This window comes from Acytostelium subglobosum, assembly GCF_000787575.1.
Source record: "Acytostelium subglobosum LB1 DNA, scaffold: scaffold5, whole genome shotgun sequence".
NCBI lineage: Eukaryota > Evosea > Eumycetozoa > Acytosteliales > Acytosteliaceae > Acytostelium > Acytostelium subglobosum.
In genome coordinates, this window is record NW_012236527.1 from 345,763 (window position 1) to 361,542 (window position 15,780).

General features: G+C 44.2%; 6 protein-coding genes across 6 annotated transcripts; 1 reads left to right on the forward strand and 5 right to left on the reverse strand.

Moving 5' to 3' along the window:
- Nucleotides 1–57: 57 nt before the first annotated feature.
- SAMD00019534_029100 (hypothetical protein) lies at nucleotides 58–1,735 on the reverse strand (the record flags this gene model as incomplete). Its single annotated transcript, XM_012901043.1, has 4 exons — nucleotides 58–423; nucleotides 527–665; nucleotides 792–1,345; nucleotides 1,418–1,735. Coding segments are annotated over 4 exons (1,377 nt in total), but the record flags the coding sequence as incomplete, so codon positions are not given.
- Nucleotides 1,736–4,580: 2,845 nt separating this feature from the next.
- On the reverse strand, nucleotides 4,581–8,021 carry SAMD00019534_029110 (hypothetical protein; the record flags this gene model as incomplete). Its single annotated transcript, XM_012901044.1, has 5 exons — nucleotides 4,581–4,606; nucleotides 4,667–6,192; nucleotides 6,281–6,469; nucleotides 6,573–7,406; nucleotides 7,480–8,021. 5 exons carry the CDS (start codon nucleotides 8,019–8,021, stop codon nucleotides 4,581–4,583), a joined length of 3,117 nt encoding a protein of 1,038 aa, XP_012756498.1.
- A 1,099-nt stretch (nucleotides 8,022–9,120) lies between these two features.
- On the reverse strand, nucleotides 9,121–9,440 carry SAMD00019534_029120 (hypothetical protein; the record flags this gene model as incomplete). The annotated part of the gene is made up of 2 exons (XM_012901045.1): nucleotides 9,121–9,359; nucleotides 9,428–9,440. The coding sequence occupies 2 exons, from the start codon at nucleotides 9,438–9,440 to the stop codon at nucleotides 9,121–9,123; spliced, it is 252 nt and encodes an 83-aa protein (XP_012756499.1).
- Nucleotides 9,441–10,823: 1,383 nt separating this feature from the next.
- Nucleotides 10,824–12,976, forward strand: SAMD00019534_029130 (hypothetical protein; the record flags this gene model as incomplete). The annotated part of the gene is made up of 2 exons (XM_012901046.1): nucleotides 10,824–12,559; nucleotides 12,625–12,976. The coding sequence occupies 2 exons, from the start codon at nucleotides 10,824–10,826 to the stop codon at nucleotides 12,974–12,976; spliced, it is 2,088 nt and encodes a 695-aa protein (XP_012756500.1).
- Nucleotides 12,977–13,074: 98 nt separating this feature from the next.
- SAMD00019534_029140 (hypothetical protein) lies at nucleotides 13,075–14,955 on the reverse strand (the record flags this gene model as incomplete). The annotated part of the gene is made up of 2 exons (XM_012901047.1): nucleotides 13,075–14,816; nucleotides 14,877–14,955. The coding sequence occupies 2 exons, from the start codon at nucleotides 14,953–14,955 to the stop codon at nucleotides 13,075–13,077; spliced, it is 1,821 nt and encodes a 606-aa protein (XP_012756501.1).
- A 322-nt stretch (nucleotides 14,956–15,277) lies between these two features.
- On the reverse strand, nucleotides 15,278–15,741 carry SAMD00019534_029150 (hypothetical protein; the record flags this gene model as incomplete). Its single annotated transcript, XM_012901048.1, has 2 exons — nucleotides 15,278–15,466; nucleotides 15,535–15,741. Coding segments are annotated over 2 exons (396 nt in total), but the record flags the coding sequence as incomplete, so codon positions are not given.
- Nucleotides 15,742–15,780: the final 39 nt, after the last annotated feature.

The window sequence follows — 15,780 nt, forward strand, 5'->3', positions numbered from 1 at the left end:
ATGAGGCTTGTGCATGTGCATGGTCTTCGTCAGAGTCCACCATCCTTTCCATTACCATCGCTCCTCCTTTTGAAATCCCTGTCTATGATGCCTGCTGTTGTTGTTGTTATTGTAATGGTTGTTGTGGTTGTTGTGGCGTTCAGGTGGCTGTGTTGGGAATGAGTCGGTTGTGTGGGCCAGTGGTCCTAGGACGTCGGTGGTAGTGACGACCAGTCCTACGGCACCTCCACCCAGACACACCTCACTATTCTCCTTAAACATGCATAATATCTGACCTGGTGCTACACCTCTCTCTGGTTGGTCCAATTTGACAGTATAAACTGGTCCATCACCATCCACTCCAGCTTGTGTTATAATCTCTGCTCCAATCATATCCGCTCTATATCTAACCTGGCATCTTATTCTCATTCTTCCGCCCTCAGTCTGATAAGTGTGTGTTGGAATGATTGAATGAGGCGAGGGTGAGGGCGAGGGCAAGGGTTAGGGTTAGGGTTCAGGGTTGAGATGGGCGAACCCAAGAACATACCAATAGTTGAGGTGGAACTCCTGTGATCCAGTTGACTCTATGTATCTTAACAGTGTTTGAATATAAATATACGTTCAATCTTGATTCTGGACAAACATGGACTTGGTTCTTGACCGGGTCCACCTTGTAGATGAAGTACCTATATGTGTGCGAGTGAGGGGATGGAAGGGACGCCATGATTGCGTGTTAGATAGTCCATCCAAGACCAATACCATATCATGCCATGCCATGCAATGCAATGTCGTTCATGTCCAAGGTTACTAACCTTTCGCCAAGAGATGATATATTTGCTTTCTGTCCAATTGTGTAACAAATGGCACCTTTGTGCTTGGAGATTCGGTCTCCATTGTGATCGACAAAGAATCCAGGCTTGAGATCAATGTATGCTCCAAGGAATTCGTCCAGGGGTCGTTTGCCAATGAAGCATATGCCACGACTTGATCGTTTAGTCGTCAGATTATGATAGCCCAACTCATTGGCTAAGGCCACCGCGTCGGACTTTAAACAGTTGCCCAGTGGGAAGAGCGAGCGATTGAGTTTGAAGCCCTCGGTCATGCATAGGAAGTATGATTGATCCTTGCTTGGATCGACTCCTCGCAATAGTTGTGCCTGGCCAGTGTGTTGGCCATCCAAGTAGTTTAGACGTGCATAGTGGCCAGTTGCGATCATGTCGATGCCCATGCTCCTGGCATAGTCATAAAACACATCAAACTTGATCTCTCTATTACAGAACACATCAGGGTTTGGTGTATAACCCTTATTATACTCCTCCAAGAATGACTTGAACACTCTATTCCAGTACTCTTTAACAAAGTCTGCCTGTACATTACATCGCCGCATGCTAATGTTAGTCACATTCATTCAATCGATCAAACGAACAATATCACTTACATGATGTAATGGGAGATCTAAACGTTTGGCAATGTCTTGGGCATCGGCAAAGTCCTTCTCGCCAGAGCAGTAACCAAGTTCATCTTTCTCATCCCAACTCTTGATAAAGACACAGGTCACTTTGAATCCTTTCTTCTTTAGCATGTATGCTGTGATTGCAGAGTCTACACCACCAGACAGTCCAACACACACCTCTGGTCTCTTCTCAACGGCATTGATCAATGCCTGATTGACAAGAGGTGGGTATGTGATTGGTGCATTCAATATTCTATCCTTTAGGCTCTGTGTCTGAGTCGTTGAAGTAGTAGTGGATAGCCAACGTCGTGTATGTTTGAAGCTAGACAACAAGATTGATGTTGTTGTCCTTGTACTTGATGCTAACATTCTCAATAAATATACGTATGTATGAATGAATGAATGAAAGTGTCGACAAATATACTCGTCTCACACAATGTCATTCTTTCGGTCGTCTTCCTGATTTCATGTGTGGGTTGTTTAGGGGGAAGTGGAACTATTCCATAGTGACAAACATCCTATGAACAACATTCATTCAAACAATCTTTCACATTCATTCGTTCAATAATTCATTCATTCATTCATTCATTCACATACAAATATTATTGTGTATAATGAACAAGTTCCGAATACAAGGGATTCGTGTTACTGTACACTCTTTGTATGCACAATATAATAAGAGGTAAGTACGTCTATCATATGATAAATATCTATTTGTTGTTGGAACAACCCCGGAGTTGTGGTCAATGAATCTTACAAGTCGGGGGAATAGTCTAATTTAACGCAATTTGTGGTGTGTATGATGGTCAAAGAGAGAGTAATTCTCACCTTCACTTTGCTTGTTGATGATGTGTTTGAATGGGTGAGTGCATTCATTTGCGACCTGTCTGTCTGTCTGTGTGTGAAATGAAATGAATATGAATGAATGAACAATCACTCATCTCATTATTACAGTGTGTATCTATTACCAATAACAACAACAATAACAATAACAATAACAACAATAAATATCAACAGGTGATCATTCAATATAGAAGAGGTATATAGAGTTAGGAAGTCAAAGTATAGAGGAAGTTGTAGCATTATTCAAAAAGGACTAAGAATCCTACTTGTCCCTGTCACGTCCCTGTCCAACTAATATTGGCAGACATTGATTGGCAATACGATGATTGATATCGATACCCAACTCAAAGGTACCTACCTTACTGTTGTTGATTATCACCTCTCTCAATCATTCAAACATTAACTCTTAATCATAACAAAAAGACATTTATATATTTGAAAGTGCAATGAGAGATACGCTACTCTCATTGACTGGACAGAAGCGAAGGTATAGGAACCTGTGCTGTCTGTTTCTTATAACAACCGTGATCACTATGATGTTTTGGTCATGGTTTCAAATCAAGTCGCCATTGGTAAGGAATCATCTTTCATTCATCCATTGATTGATGGATGAGATGTATGTTGCCTAATACTAATATAATCATCCATCCTCACTGGTTATATCTCTGTCTCTCCCTCTATCTCTATCTCTATCTCCATCTCATTCTCAATGTTCTATCCTCTCCCTATATCATTCTCTCCCAATCCCCCAATCAATCAAAGCTGGCATCATTCAAGACCTATTTATTACTGTACATTCCTCCCATCTTATCGATTCTACTATTCACAGGCACTTGCTTCGTCTATGTAAAAGCGGACGACCCTGTAATGTAGGTATACCTGGAAACAATGACAACAATATGGACAAAGACACTCATTCTCTCCTCTCTCTCTCTCACTCTCTTCTTGCCCTCAATCATCCAATCCCCAAAGCTTCACTAAACGTTGCAATCAGACATTGGCAATCTTTAATATATTCTTTTGCGTCACCAAGATGAAGGTGATGTTATTACCAAACGTAGTACCAACCATCAACACTCCTGTATATACATCTCATCAACAACATTACAACCAACAACAACAACAACAATCTACAATGACAACAACAACACCATTGTGTTATAATACATCAAACTCAACAACAACATCTACACCAGCATCCAAGTACATCACTCAAGTCACCAGTCCTTATAATAACTGTACGGCGACCGCCTCATCATTCAGCAATAATGGCTGGCAAAGCAACATCCAATACTTTGTCGGCTCGCCCTCCTTTACCAAGCAGAGGGTATCACTGACAGTATCTCCAACATACTCAATTTGAATATTTGATCAAATAATCAACATACCAACTATCTGGTGGACTGGACTGGACGACCAAGAGCTGGCCGTCTGGTAAATTTCTTCTGTCTCTGATCAGAATACTAAGCCAACCAATCATTTGATGATTTATTGATTAAGTGAATACGACTAACATACACATTCACATGATCAACTTCAATGTGTCTGCTACAACAATAAACATAACAGCATGTTTGTAACACGATTTGCCAAGTTAACAACAACCAAGAAGCTGGTCATTGTTTTAACTTGTGTTGTAAACTAACCCTTTAACAGGAGGGTGTAAGTGGATTGTGATCAGTAATATTGTTTCGGTCCCCAAAAATTAAAAAATTCCTGTTGCAAGTGTGTATCCAAGAGTTGATATTTCCAAACTACATTATTTTTAATATATATTTATATGAAATTCTAGTCTGATATTTATTTTTATATATATATCCCTATTAAATAATAAATAACCAATCAAAAGAAGTATTATTTATAAACTTTACTAATAATGAAGAATTTAGTTTTATTACTCATAGTTTTAAGTTTAGTTTCAAAATGTATAATTTATGCCTATCCTATTTATTTAGCCAGTTCATCTATGAATAGTCTAGGGTAATTAATTACAATACTTCATTATTATATTAATAGTATCAAGTCTAATAGAAATCAACCATTCTTTTTAGTCCAAGATATCGATTGAATGGAGAAAACTTATTGAGGGAATGGGACACCTCAATAATAGGGGAAGACAGTGGTTCTAATTGGGATTTAGTAGATATTTTCCCTAATTATTAACTTGGAATCCTAAAAATTCCATCTTTCTCAAATGTTGCCTAAATATTAAAAAAAAATTTATTAAATAAATAAAAAATTAAATTGAAGAAATAATAAAAATAATTTTAAGGGAATTTCATCCTAATACTCCCATTATTATTATTTAGGCAACATTGGACGTGTCTAGGCCTATATTTAGTCAATATTGTTTATTATTACTACTAACTTATATTTATATCATTTAAATACTCTTCTTTGTCCCCAAGGCTTCAGCCATGAAGCTCTCCTGTTGCAGGTTGTGCAGAGAGTGTGAAGCGACGGCGGGCGAGGCACTGGATGGACGACCGGCGTATTGCAACTCGAATGGACGGTTGATGGAACGGAACGTCGAGACGAAGTAGTGGTAGACGAATGACCATGGTCCCATGTTCATTGGCTCCTCCTGACACCAGACGGCCTTGGCGTTGGGGTAGTGGTTGAGCTGGTCGGCCACGAGGTCGAAGGGGAATGGATGCAGCTGCTCGACACGGATGATGGCGGCGTCCTTGACCTTGGCAGCGTCACGGGCGTTCTTGAGTAAATAGTAGACTTGTCCAGAGCAGAAGATAACGCGACGGACCTTCTCTGGCGCAACCAAGTCGGCGGGTGCGGCCTCGGGGTAGACACGAGTGAACGAATCGACCTTGGTGAAGTCGTCGACGGAGGAGAATGACTGCTGCAGACGCAGGAGCCACTTGGGCGAGGCCATCACCATTGGCTTACGGAAGTCACGCATGACCTGACGTCTGAGTGCGTGGAAGTAGTTGGCGGGCGTTGTGCAGTTGAGGATCTGCCAGTTGCAGTGCTGAGCCTGCTTCTGCTCGGCCTCTGAGCGTGGTGGGATCTTGTTGGGATCACTGTCGCACATCTGCAGGTATCTCTCCAGACGGCAGGAGGAGTGCTCGGGGCCAGCACCATCGTAGCCGTGTGGCAGCAGCATGACAAGACCAGACTGACGCATCCACTTGGCCTCACCAGACGAGAGGAATTGATCGATGATGACCTGAGCGCCATTGCTAAAGTCACCAAACTGGGCCTCCCAGAGAACCAATGACTTGGGGTTCTCTAGGGAGTAACCGAGCTCAAAGCCGAGCACGGCAAACTCTGACAGCGAGCTGTTGGAGGCGAGGAACTTGGCGGCCGGTTGGTTAAGATTCTTCTCAAGAGTCTGGAGTGGAGTGTGAGTGGAGCCGTTCTTCTGGTCGTGGATGACGGCATGACGATGACTGAAGGTGCCACGCTCGACATCCTGGCCGGACAGACGCACGTGGTTGCCATCGAGCAACAGAGAGCCAAAGGCCAAAGCCTCAGCGGTGGCCCAATCAAAGCCGGAGCCCTTCTCAAACATATCAGCCTTCTCCTTGAGGATACGCTTGATGGTGGTGTGTGGCTCGAAGCCCTGGGGCACCGAGGTAAGGACACCTCCGAGCTTCTTGACGAGCTCTGGAGTGATGCTGGTCTTCTGGATGACGGCTGGCTGCGTGGTGTTCTTGATGCCAGCCCAGTGGTTCTCGAACCAGTCGGATGGCTTGGGCGTGTACTTCATGCCCTCCTGGAAGCCCTTCTCGTAGGCCTCACGGATCACTTGCTTCAACTGATCGAATTGCTCAGTGGTCAACACTCCCTCGCCAATCAATTGCTTCGAGTACTTCTCAATCACAGGTGTTGTCTCTGCTATTCTAGTGTACATTATTGGCTGAGTGAACTTTGGTTGATCTGTCTCGTTGTGACCGAATCTGATCATGTGTGAATGAGTATGGATTGGTAGTAGAGTTAGTGGACAAGTCTCTGATCATCCCCGAGTGAGTGTAGCTTTACACGTACCTTCTATAACAAACAATATCTACAATGACGTCTCTCTTGAACTTCTGTCTCCACTCGGAAGCGATCTTGCAGACGTGGACGACTGCCTCGACATCATCACCATTGACGTGGAAGATTGGTACATCGATGGTCTTGGCAACGTCAGTGCAGTACATTGAGGATCTCGATGATGTTGGATTGGTAGTGAAACTGGTTGTTGTTGGGAATGAGATGGATAGAGAGAGTGAATGATTGAATGAGTTAGTGAATGAAGTCGACTTTGATTGATCGTCACTCTCAAGTTTTTACATACCCAATCTGGTTGTTGACAACGATGTGAATGGTACCACCGGTGGAGTAGTTGGTCAACTTGCTGAGGTGGAGGGTCTCGTAGACGACACCTTGGCCGGCGATGGAGGCATCACCGTGGAGGACGATTGGGAGAGACTTGGACTGCTCGACATCGTTGGAGTAGTGCATCTTGGCGCGGACCTTGCCTTCGACGACCGGGTTGACGGCTTCGAGATGGGATGGGTTGGCGACGAGCGACAGATGAACCTTCTTGCCGTCAGAGGTGATGCGGTCGTACGACGTGCCAAGATGGTACTTGACGTCACCGGTGCCCGAGTACTCGCCCTCGAGACTGATGACACCGCCGTTGAACTCGTTGAAGATAGCCTTGAGTGGCTTGCGCACGACGTTGGCCAACACATTGAGACGGCCACGATGTGGCATGCCGATGACGACGTCGACAACTCCCTGCTGGGCACTGTCGTCGATCATGGCCTTCATACCGGGGATGAGCGACTCACAACCGTCGAGACCGAATCTCTTGTGAGTCTTGTACTTGAGCCCCAGGAATGCCTCGAACTGGTCGGCCCAGGCGAGACGCTCGAGCACCTTGACCTTCTGCTCGCGTGAGAACACCTTGCTCACGGGCGTCTCAAACTTCTCGCGAATCCAATCGCACATCTCTCTGTCCTGAATGTGCATGTACTCAATGCCGATGTTGCTAGAGTAGACCTGCTTCAAGCGGGACATCACGTGTCTCAGTGTAGTCTGTGGTGCGTTGTTTGTCAAGAATCCAGAGATCAATCCATCACCAACCATAATTGGTCTGTCCATATCAGCCTCAGTGAATCCATATCTGATGATTGATCGAATGATTGTTAGTTGGCTGGTGGCATGACTGATTGATTGATCGAATGATTGATGCTTACCTGCTGATGTTGAGCTCGGGTGGCTCTGGACGAACTTGGAGACCGAGTGGGTCGAGGTTGGCAATGGCGTGGCCGCGCACTTGGTAGGCACGGATGAGGAGGAGGAGACGCATGCTGTCACTGACCTGCTTCATGCTGGATGCGCCAGAGACGGGGCCGGTGGAGGGCGAGGCGGCAACTGGGGCGGTGGTTCCGAGGGTTGGGGGCGACATGTAGGCCTCGCCGACAGGGGTCTCCATGTCAGCTGACTGGAAGAAGGAGGCCCACGAGTTGTGCACAGAGGATGGGTCGCTCTTCCACGAGTTGTACATGTCCTCGACGTAGTTGGACGACGTGCCGTCCAAGAAGGACTCTGACAGCTCCTTGCGGGACTTTGGCTGGTTGGTCAGGGGCGAGCCTGGTGTGAGCGAGGCGAATGGTCGCACGCCAAATGTCGGTCGGCTGCTGTTACTAATCATGCTGCTGCGAGCGTATACTGACGAAGAAGTCAGCAGACCACTCTTGGTCACTGACCGCTTGATTGCTGATTGTATCGATATCATCGTTATTGTTATTATGTGATTATTATATGTTTGTTTTGGGTTATTATTACTCCTTTTCTTGTTAAAAGGGAGGTATGTGACATTAACTGTAGTTGATGTTGTGTTTGAGAACTTGAGTTGATGTTGATTGATTGATTGATTGAGTGAGTGAGTGACAATGAATGAATGAATGAATGAATGATTGGTTGTCAAAGTCGTAGTTTAGTTGTTACTGTTACGACAAAGACACCTCTTCTATATAGTTAAATATAGTATCTGTATATCTATCTCTATCTATCTATCTGTTATGTGTACGTGACGCACGTGAAAGACAGAAGAGAAGAGAAATGTTATGCAAGATGTTGAACAAGCTAGCTTGGGTGTAGGACTGGACTGGGGGTTGAGGTCCTATTTGCGCGTGACATAATCACACAACTTTCACTTTCACTCTCATTCACTCATTCATCATACTCCTCACACTCACTCACTCACCCACCCACTACAACCAATGAAGGAAATTGATTTTTTTTTTTTAATGATCAACCAGAGATTCAAAGCCAAACGCGGCAATTTCTGATGCGGCATTGTCTTCTGTCCCCCGATGTCATACACACCGAGCACATACATAGGCCAGGCTAGTTAAGGCCATAACTAATTACAATGAATACATTTGTCATCAATTTGAATCATGTTGTTGTTGTAATAAACATAAACTCACCACACACGTGGCCGAAACGAACGACAACACGATGACTCTGCAAGTTAAGTTTATAGTTTGGGTGGGAGTAGTAGCCCTCATCCGTCTCCCCACATCTGGTGCACAATTGGGACAACGATGAAAGACCAACTATAACACCAAGCACCCTACCCCTACCCTACACTCATCATACACTCAATAATGATCGATTGATGGGCCAACCGTTGGAGTCCATCGCCACCCAGTTCCCATTTTTAGTTGTTTATCCGCCGAGACAGGGTGTTGTTAGGTGTGTGACTACATTATTACCATGATCATTTGATTGATCATTACTTGGTAATATATATTATGATTGATTGATGTTTGAACATTGTTTGTTATATATATTTATATAAAAGTTGATCGATTGTTGGATGGATCAGTTTAGAGACAGATTCCACCGAGGATACCATCAACCAGACCGAGAGCAGTGAAGAGGACACCGTTGACAACACCTTCGACAGCGATAACGGTTCCACCAACAGTGTGGGTTAGGCCACCAATCAGACATCCAAGTCCAGCATTGTTGTTACCGGATTGGCCAACACCTGAAGCACCCATGCTTGAGACAGTGCTCTTGCTCATGGCGCTTGGGCCAACGGAGCCGAGGGAGGTCATGGATTCTATTTGATCAAATCGTATGTTAGTTTGATTGATTGATTGATTGGATATGATTAGGATTGGTACATACTCATAATAGTCATTTTTGGAAAGTTTGATTGATTGATTAGTAAGTAGATATACTTGATTGTTTGTTTGTTTGATGATTTGGAATGACTCTAGTTGAAGTATTTATATTGTTTGGTCAATGGATATCATGATGGAATATTACTTCCTAATCTGGAAGAGTCATGGATTGTGTAGGTGAGTTGAGTGTGATTCGTTGAAGGTCGGAAACTAAGCCATTCAATAAAGATGGAGTCATCCACTCACTCCAATCCACAATCCAATCCACAATGTCATCCTATCCACGTCACACTACTATATTATTGATTGATTGATTGATTGATTGATCAATCATTAAGTTAAATATCTCCTTTCTGTGATGATAACCATTTGAGGATAAAGGGTGGTCAATATAATGATTGATTAATTTGATTGATTCATTGATTGGTTAAGGTTGATTGATTGATGATTGAGTATGAGGGAGGGACTCAACCCACAATACACAACTCACACCGATATACAACAATCAATCAATCAATCAATCAAACCATCTCAACTTTATCTGAATGTTCATATGCTAATGCTATCACATGAGATAGGTAAGCTTGGTACCCTATACTTCCTTTAAAAGGTGAGTACCTGACCACTACTACTCTTGTGATTGTGTTTATCCATCCAGGATTGAATAGTTCTGTGGGTGTACACACTCACACTGTTGTCAAATGATTGATTGGCAGTGTGTGTTAGTGTTTGATAGATCACTGAGTCTGATCGACACAACAACACACTTCTTCCAAGATGATGATATCATTCATTCATGAAGGTAAGGATTCTTGGGCTGATTCTATTATTGTTGTTGTAATATTATTATCAGTCACCAAAGTTGACAAGTTGGACTCTCTACCAACCTCAGTCTGAGACTGGTTTTTAAAGATGGGTCCAGTCTAGGCTGACAATTGGTATCTAATTGATCACTGAATAAATGTTTGATTCCTTCCTGGATGGACTTATGACTTGGGTTGGATTTTATCTCATCAAACTCTGAGTGTGCCAGAGGTGAGTGTTTTTGAGCAAGAGATTGGAAGAAAACGAACGAAAGACTTTTGTCTTTTTTTTTCGTTTGGATGTCAGGCAGGGTTCAAATGAGAACACTTCTCTGTTTATGTTCTTCCTTTCCGCTTCAGATACATCATAATTAGACATATACATACATTACATACAGTAGTAATATATATAAAGTGTCGAACATAGTGTATTGATTGAGTTGTCGTCATCGAATCAATAATCATCAAACAACATACATACGAAACGACAAACAATAATAAGCTTATCAATCATTCAATCATCGATCAATCATGGCGACTCCAAAGAAAATAACAAGTGGAGAACAGACATCAAGTGAATTGAATCTGTTGGACTCAATGAAGAAGGTGAACAGGAGGACAGAGACATTGAACTTGAAGGAGATACTCAAGATGCAGACACCCAAGAAGAGGGTCAGAACATCAAAGAAGGATGACAGTGCATCGAATGCATCAGACGAGACAGCAACAGATGACACAACCACCGACACGACTACCACTCACACAACACCCAATGGCGTGGCATACCCTGTCACACCGGACAAGTCAGACGCATCTGAGGAGCACGAGATGTTTAGCGACAGAACTGAGCCGTTGGCAATGTCACCTGTCTCCACGCCAATCGTGTCGAGGAAGATGCGCAAGCCAGACACTCCACATCCAGATGCTATCAAGAGGTCAAAGAGTGCCAATGCCAGCATCAACAACAGCAATGATATCGTGATACCAATCGCAGACTTCAAGATGCCACTCCCCAAACCAAAGAGCAAAGTCACAGCAGCAACAACGAGGATTGAGTCGATCATCCAAGAGGAGAATGAGAATGAACAGGATATAGTGCCACCAAAGAAGGTACAGACTACTCCAGCAAAGTTGACTACCAAGTCAAAGAAGACTCCAGCCAAGCAACAAGTTGCTGCTGCTGTGGAGCAGGGAGAGGAGGATACTACTACACAGGCGACTGTTGTGGCACAGGTTGTGACACCAGTCAAGTCCAAGACCCCAGCCAAGTCAAAGACACCGGCCAAAGCCAATACTCCAGCTAAACAGCCAACCGAGGTTGAGCAGACATCAGTCGAGGAGGTTGCCAAACCAAAGGTTGTGACACCAGCCAAGTCAAAGACACCAGCCAAGGCCAAGACTCCAGCAAAGCAGTCCACTACCACCGAGCCTGCCACCACTACCACCGAAGAGGAGCCAGCCCAGCAAACGCCAGTTGCCAACAAAACAAAGAAGACTCTTGCCAAGTCCAAGACCCCCGCCAAGCAGCCCGAGCCAGTTGAGGAGACAGTCGTGCCAGTCGCACCAGCCACACCACAGCCACAGACCCCACAACCTCAACAAACAAAGACAAAGACACAGACACCGGCCAAGTCAAAGACTCCAGCAAAGCAGCCAGTCGAGGTTGCAGCAGCTGTTGTTGAGGAGCCAGTCGCGCCAGTCACTGCACAGCCACAGACCCCGCAACCAAAACAAACAAAGACAAAGACACAGACACCGGCCAAGTCCAAGACTCCAGCCAAATCACAGGTGACCGCTGATGTCGAGATGGAAGAACCTACCACACAGAATGGCAACAACCTGGAACAGACGCAACAAGATAATGATATGGTGGTCGACAAGGCTACCAAGACACCTGTATCCAAATCCAAGCAAGCAGCAATCTCAACTCCAAAGACAAAATCGACACCAGCAACACCAGCAGCATCAGCTACAAAGTCAGCGACCAAAGCGACAGCCACAACATCAACAACAACAAATACACCAGCCAAACCAACAAACAAGACTCCAGCCAAATCAAAGACTCCAGCCAAAGACACGACAATGGCTACTGAGGAGGAGGACAAGTCATCAGAAGATGTTGTGAGTAAATCAACAACAACGACGACGACCACGACAAAGAAGAGGAAGTCAGAGGACATCGATTCAACATTGCACACCAAGCGCAACAACACCAACAACACCAACAACACAAACAACAAAAACACCAACAAGAAGTCAACTGATGATGGTCAGCTGTTACCATCAATGCCATCGCTCAATGCCGATATTCTGAAACAAGCTGCAAGCATGACGTAAGTGTCATCACCCCCCATCACTCAATCAGGCACTAACATACTCAATCAATCAAATCCAACAGGAACGAGATAAAGTCAAACAAGGCGAAAGTAGAAGAAGAGAAGAAGAGAAGACAAGAGGATGCGCAACTGAAAGAGAGAAAGGATAAGATCAAGAGGATCAAGGAGGAGAGACGAAAGGAATCCAATCCAAAGCACATCATTCCAGTGTCACTGGAGCGCGTGGACGAATTGCGCTTTATGTCGAAGGAGGCGGACAAACAACGAAAGCATACCGAGCAGGAGGAGCTGAGCAAGAAGAACTCGGCCAAGCTGAACGCCAAGGCCACCCTGAGGAACAAGATCAACGCCCTGCGACCCGGCAGTCGCATGACCGTCAGTCAGACCGTGGCCATGAATGCTCACAAGTTCTAATCAATCGATTGATCGATCCTCGCCACACTACCACCTGTCGCAGCGTTCCCAACGTAATAAACAAACATTGCTCAACATTGCGAAACAATAGTTTAGTTCTAGTCAGTTTCCACCTGGATTGTTTTGAGGAACCCGACGATTTGGTGGGAGCGCATCACTCCACCTTCCAACTTGTGATTGATCACGAGATAGTAGTCAGCGCCAATGTAGCGGATTTGGGCATGTAGGAGCATGTCATCGTCAACCAGCTTGATTCGGATGCATGGCACATCCAATGGTGCAAAGAAGTTGAGTATACTTGATAGGTCTTCCAAATGTTCCAGGCGTCCATTTAGGACCAGGCTATCAAGTGTGGTCAGAGGCTTGACAAGATCCAGCACAATAGATTCATCATCACGATGACGTCCAATCAATTGATGAGCATTGCCAATGTCCGAGATGATCATATGTCTCAATCCTGGACAATGACCAAGTATATCAATCTGTGATGAGATGTTGGCGATGCTGAGGGTGTGTAGAGAATCTGGAATGCTCCATTGGTGGATGAATGGTTCCGTATCAAAGGAGAAGCTGACGGTCAACTGAGTGATTGATTGTGGCAGGTATGGCATTGATTGGCTGTAGAACAATCCAAGTACTAATGTTGTTAGGTTGAGAGGTAGCACGTCTGGACCGATTATTTGATTGAATGAGTCACCCAAGATCAAAGTCTTTAGAGAGAGTGGCAGAGTACCAGGTTGTAGCAGCTGATCAAACTCATCATGGAAAGTTAGAATCGTCAATGACGATGGGAATGTTCCAATCTCCAAGACTTGATTGAATACATCATCAAACTCCAGACTAGTGAGTGATGTTGGCAATGATCCTGGTTCGATCAACATGTTGAACTCATATCCAAACTTAAGATCGGTGATTGATGATGGCAACACTGGCAATGGCAACACTGGCATGTCAATCTCTCCTCCATGTGATTGTGACATGGTCACTCTGTTGATCGATTGATTGAAGCTCATTCCAAACTGTAGACGTTGTAGAGCATGTGGAAGGGCACCTGGCACAAGCGGTTGGTTATAGTTCATTCCAAATGTAATATCCTTTAGGGAGGCCGGCAGACTACCTGGCGAGATTGGCTGGTCAAAGCAATCGCTAAAGACAAGCTTGATGAGACTCTGGGGAAGTATGGCTGGCAGTATAGGATGATTGAATGATGACCCAAGTGACAGGTCTTCCAGGCCCTCAGGCAAAGAGCCCATTAGTAAGTTGTGACTGTAGTTGCAATATAGATGTAGTGTGCGCAGTGATGAGGGGAGCAGTCCAGGCTCAAGTTCACATTGGAATTGGGAGCCCAATGTTAGCTTGGTGAGCGAGTCATTGAGCATGTCGGTCACGAGCTCACGCCCAAAGTAGTGTCGAAAATGCAACTCGGTGAGCGATGGAGGCGTGACGAGTTGTTGCCTATACAAGTAGCTCAGCTTGAGTCGCACCAGAGAGTTGGGTAGCACGCCCTGTCCAAGAGGCTGGTCAAAGTCAAAGCCCAATGTGAGGTCAAGTAACGAGTCTGGCAACACATGTTCCCTCAGAGGTTGGTTAAAGTGTCGTCCAAAGTACAGCTTGGTAAGACTGGTTGGCAAGCAGCCCAATGTCAATTGTTGATTGAACTGATACCCAAACCTTAAGTCTGTTAATGAGTCTGGTAAAGAGTGTGGCTCGAATGCTTGATTAAAGTGCGCTCCAAGTCTAAGTATAACCAGTGACTCTGGTAACGATTGTGGTCTAATCGGATTAACGCCATGTCTAGCAATTGTCAGCTCAGTGATTGATGAAGGTAACTTCTTCGCTGCTAAGTATGATTAAATGAGTCAATGATTGAATGATTGATTAAATGAATGAATGTACATACATTTCTCACCAAAGGTTGATAAGAAGGAAGTATGTATCAATAGGTTGTTACTATTGTCAACATCATCATGGTTGGTCATATGCAGTCCTTTTAGATTTAACAAGCTTAGTCTCTCATTGAACATTCGTCTACAAGTCAATAGTAGACTTATTAGATCAATGCGTCCACCATGAAGTTGGTCATCTACCAACTGTCCAATATACTTTATAAGTATATTTGGTAATGTGTCCATCCTTTATCACTATCTCTATCTCTATCTCTATCTCTATTATCAAAACAAAGATGTTGAAGTTGACTCATTCATTCATTCTCACTTTGGCGAATGAATGACTCATCGATCGTTGTCCTGTCCACGTATACATGTATATAATATATATGATCGCTATATTGGTTTATTAATTACCTTCTTTCGCTCGCTCACTCAGTCTTTCTTTCGCTGTGGCCAATGCTTCGTCTCTTGCCTTGGTTCTGTCCGAGATGATCCTATGTCTCTCCTCAGGCCAATCAGGCAACTGCAATCCAACTCTTTTAGATGACTTCTCAACCCTCTCTCTAACAGGTATACCAATATTATATTCCTCCAACAACGTCTAGACATTCGATTGATTGGTTAGAGATGTTTGAGTGACATTAGCTCGTGAAGTACAGGGAGACATACCTGTAGATCCTTTGTAGACTTTAGATAGAATCTGTAGGTTTTGACTTGGTCTTGTAACACTCTAATCTTATCGGGATCATCGACATTCCTATTCTCTCTAAAGATCTCACGAAGGTTTGATCTCCACCAAGAGTCTGATTTGAATGCATTATATCTCAGTCCTTCTCTTAGTACTCTTCTAAACAGTACCAATGATGATGTTGTTATAATAGGTGCCTTTGACATTATAATCTCTATATGTATGTA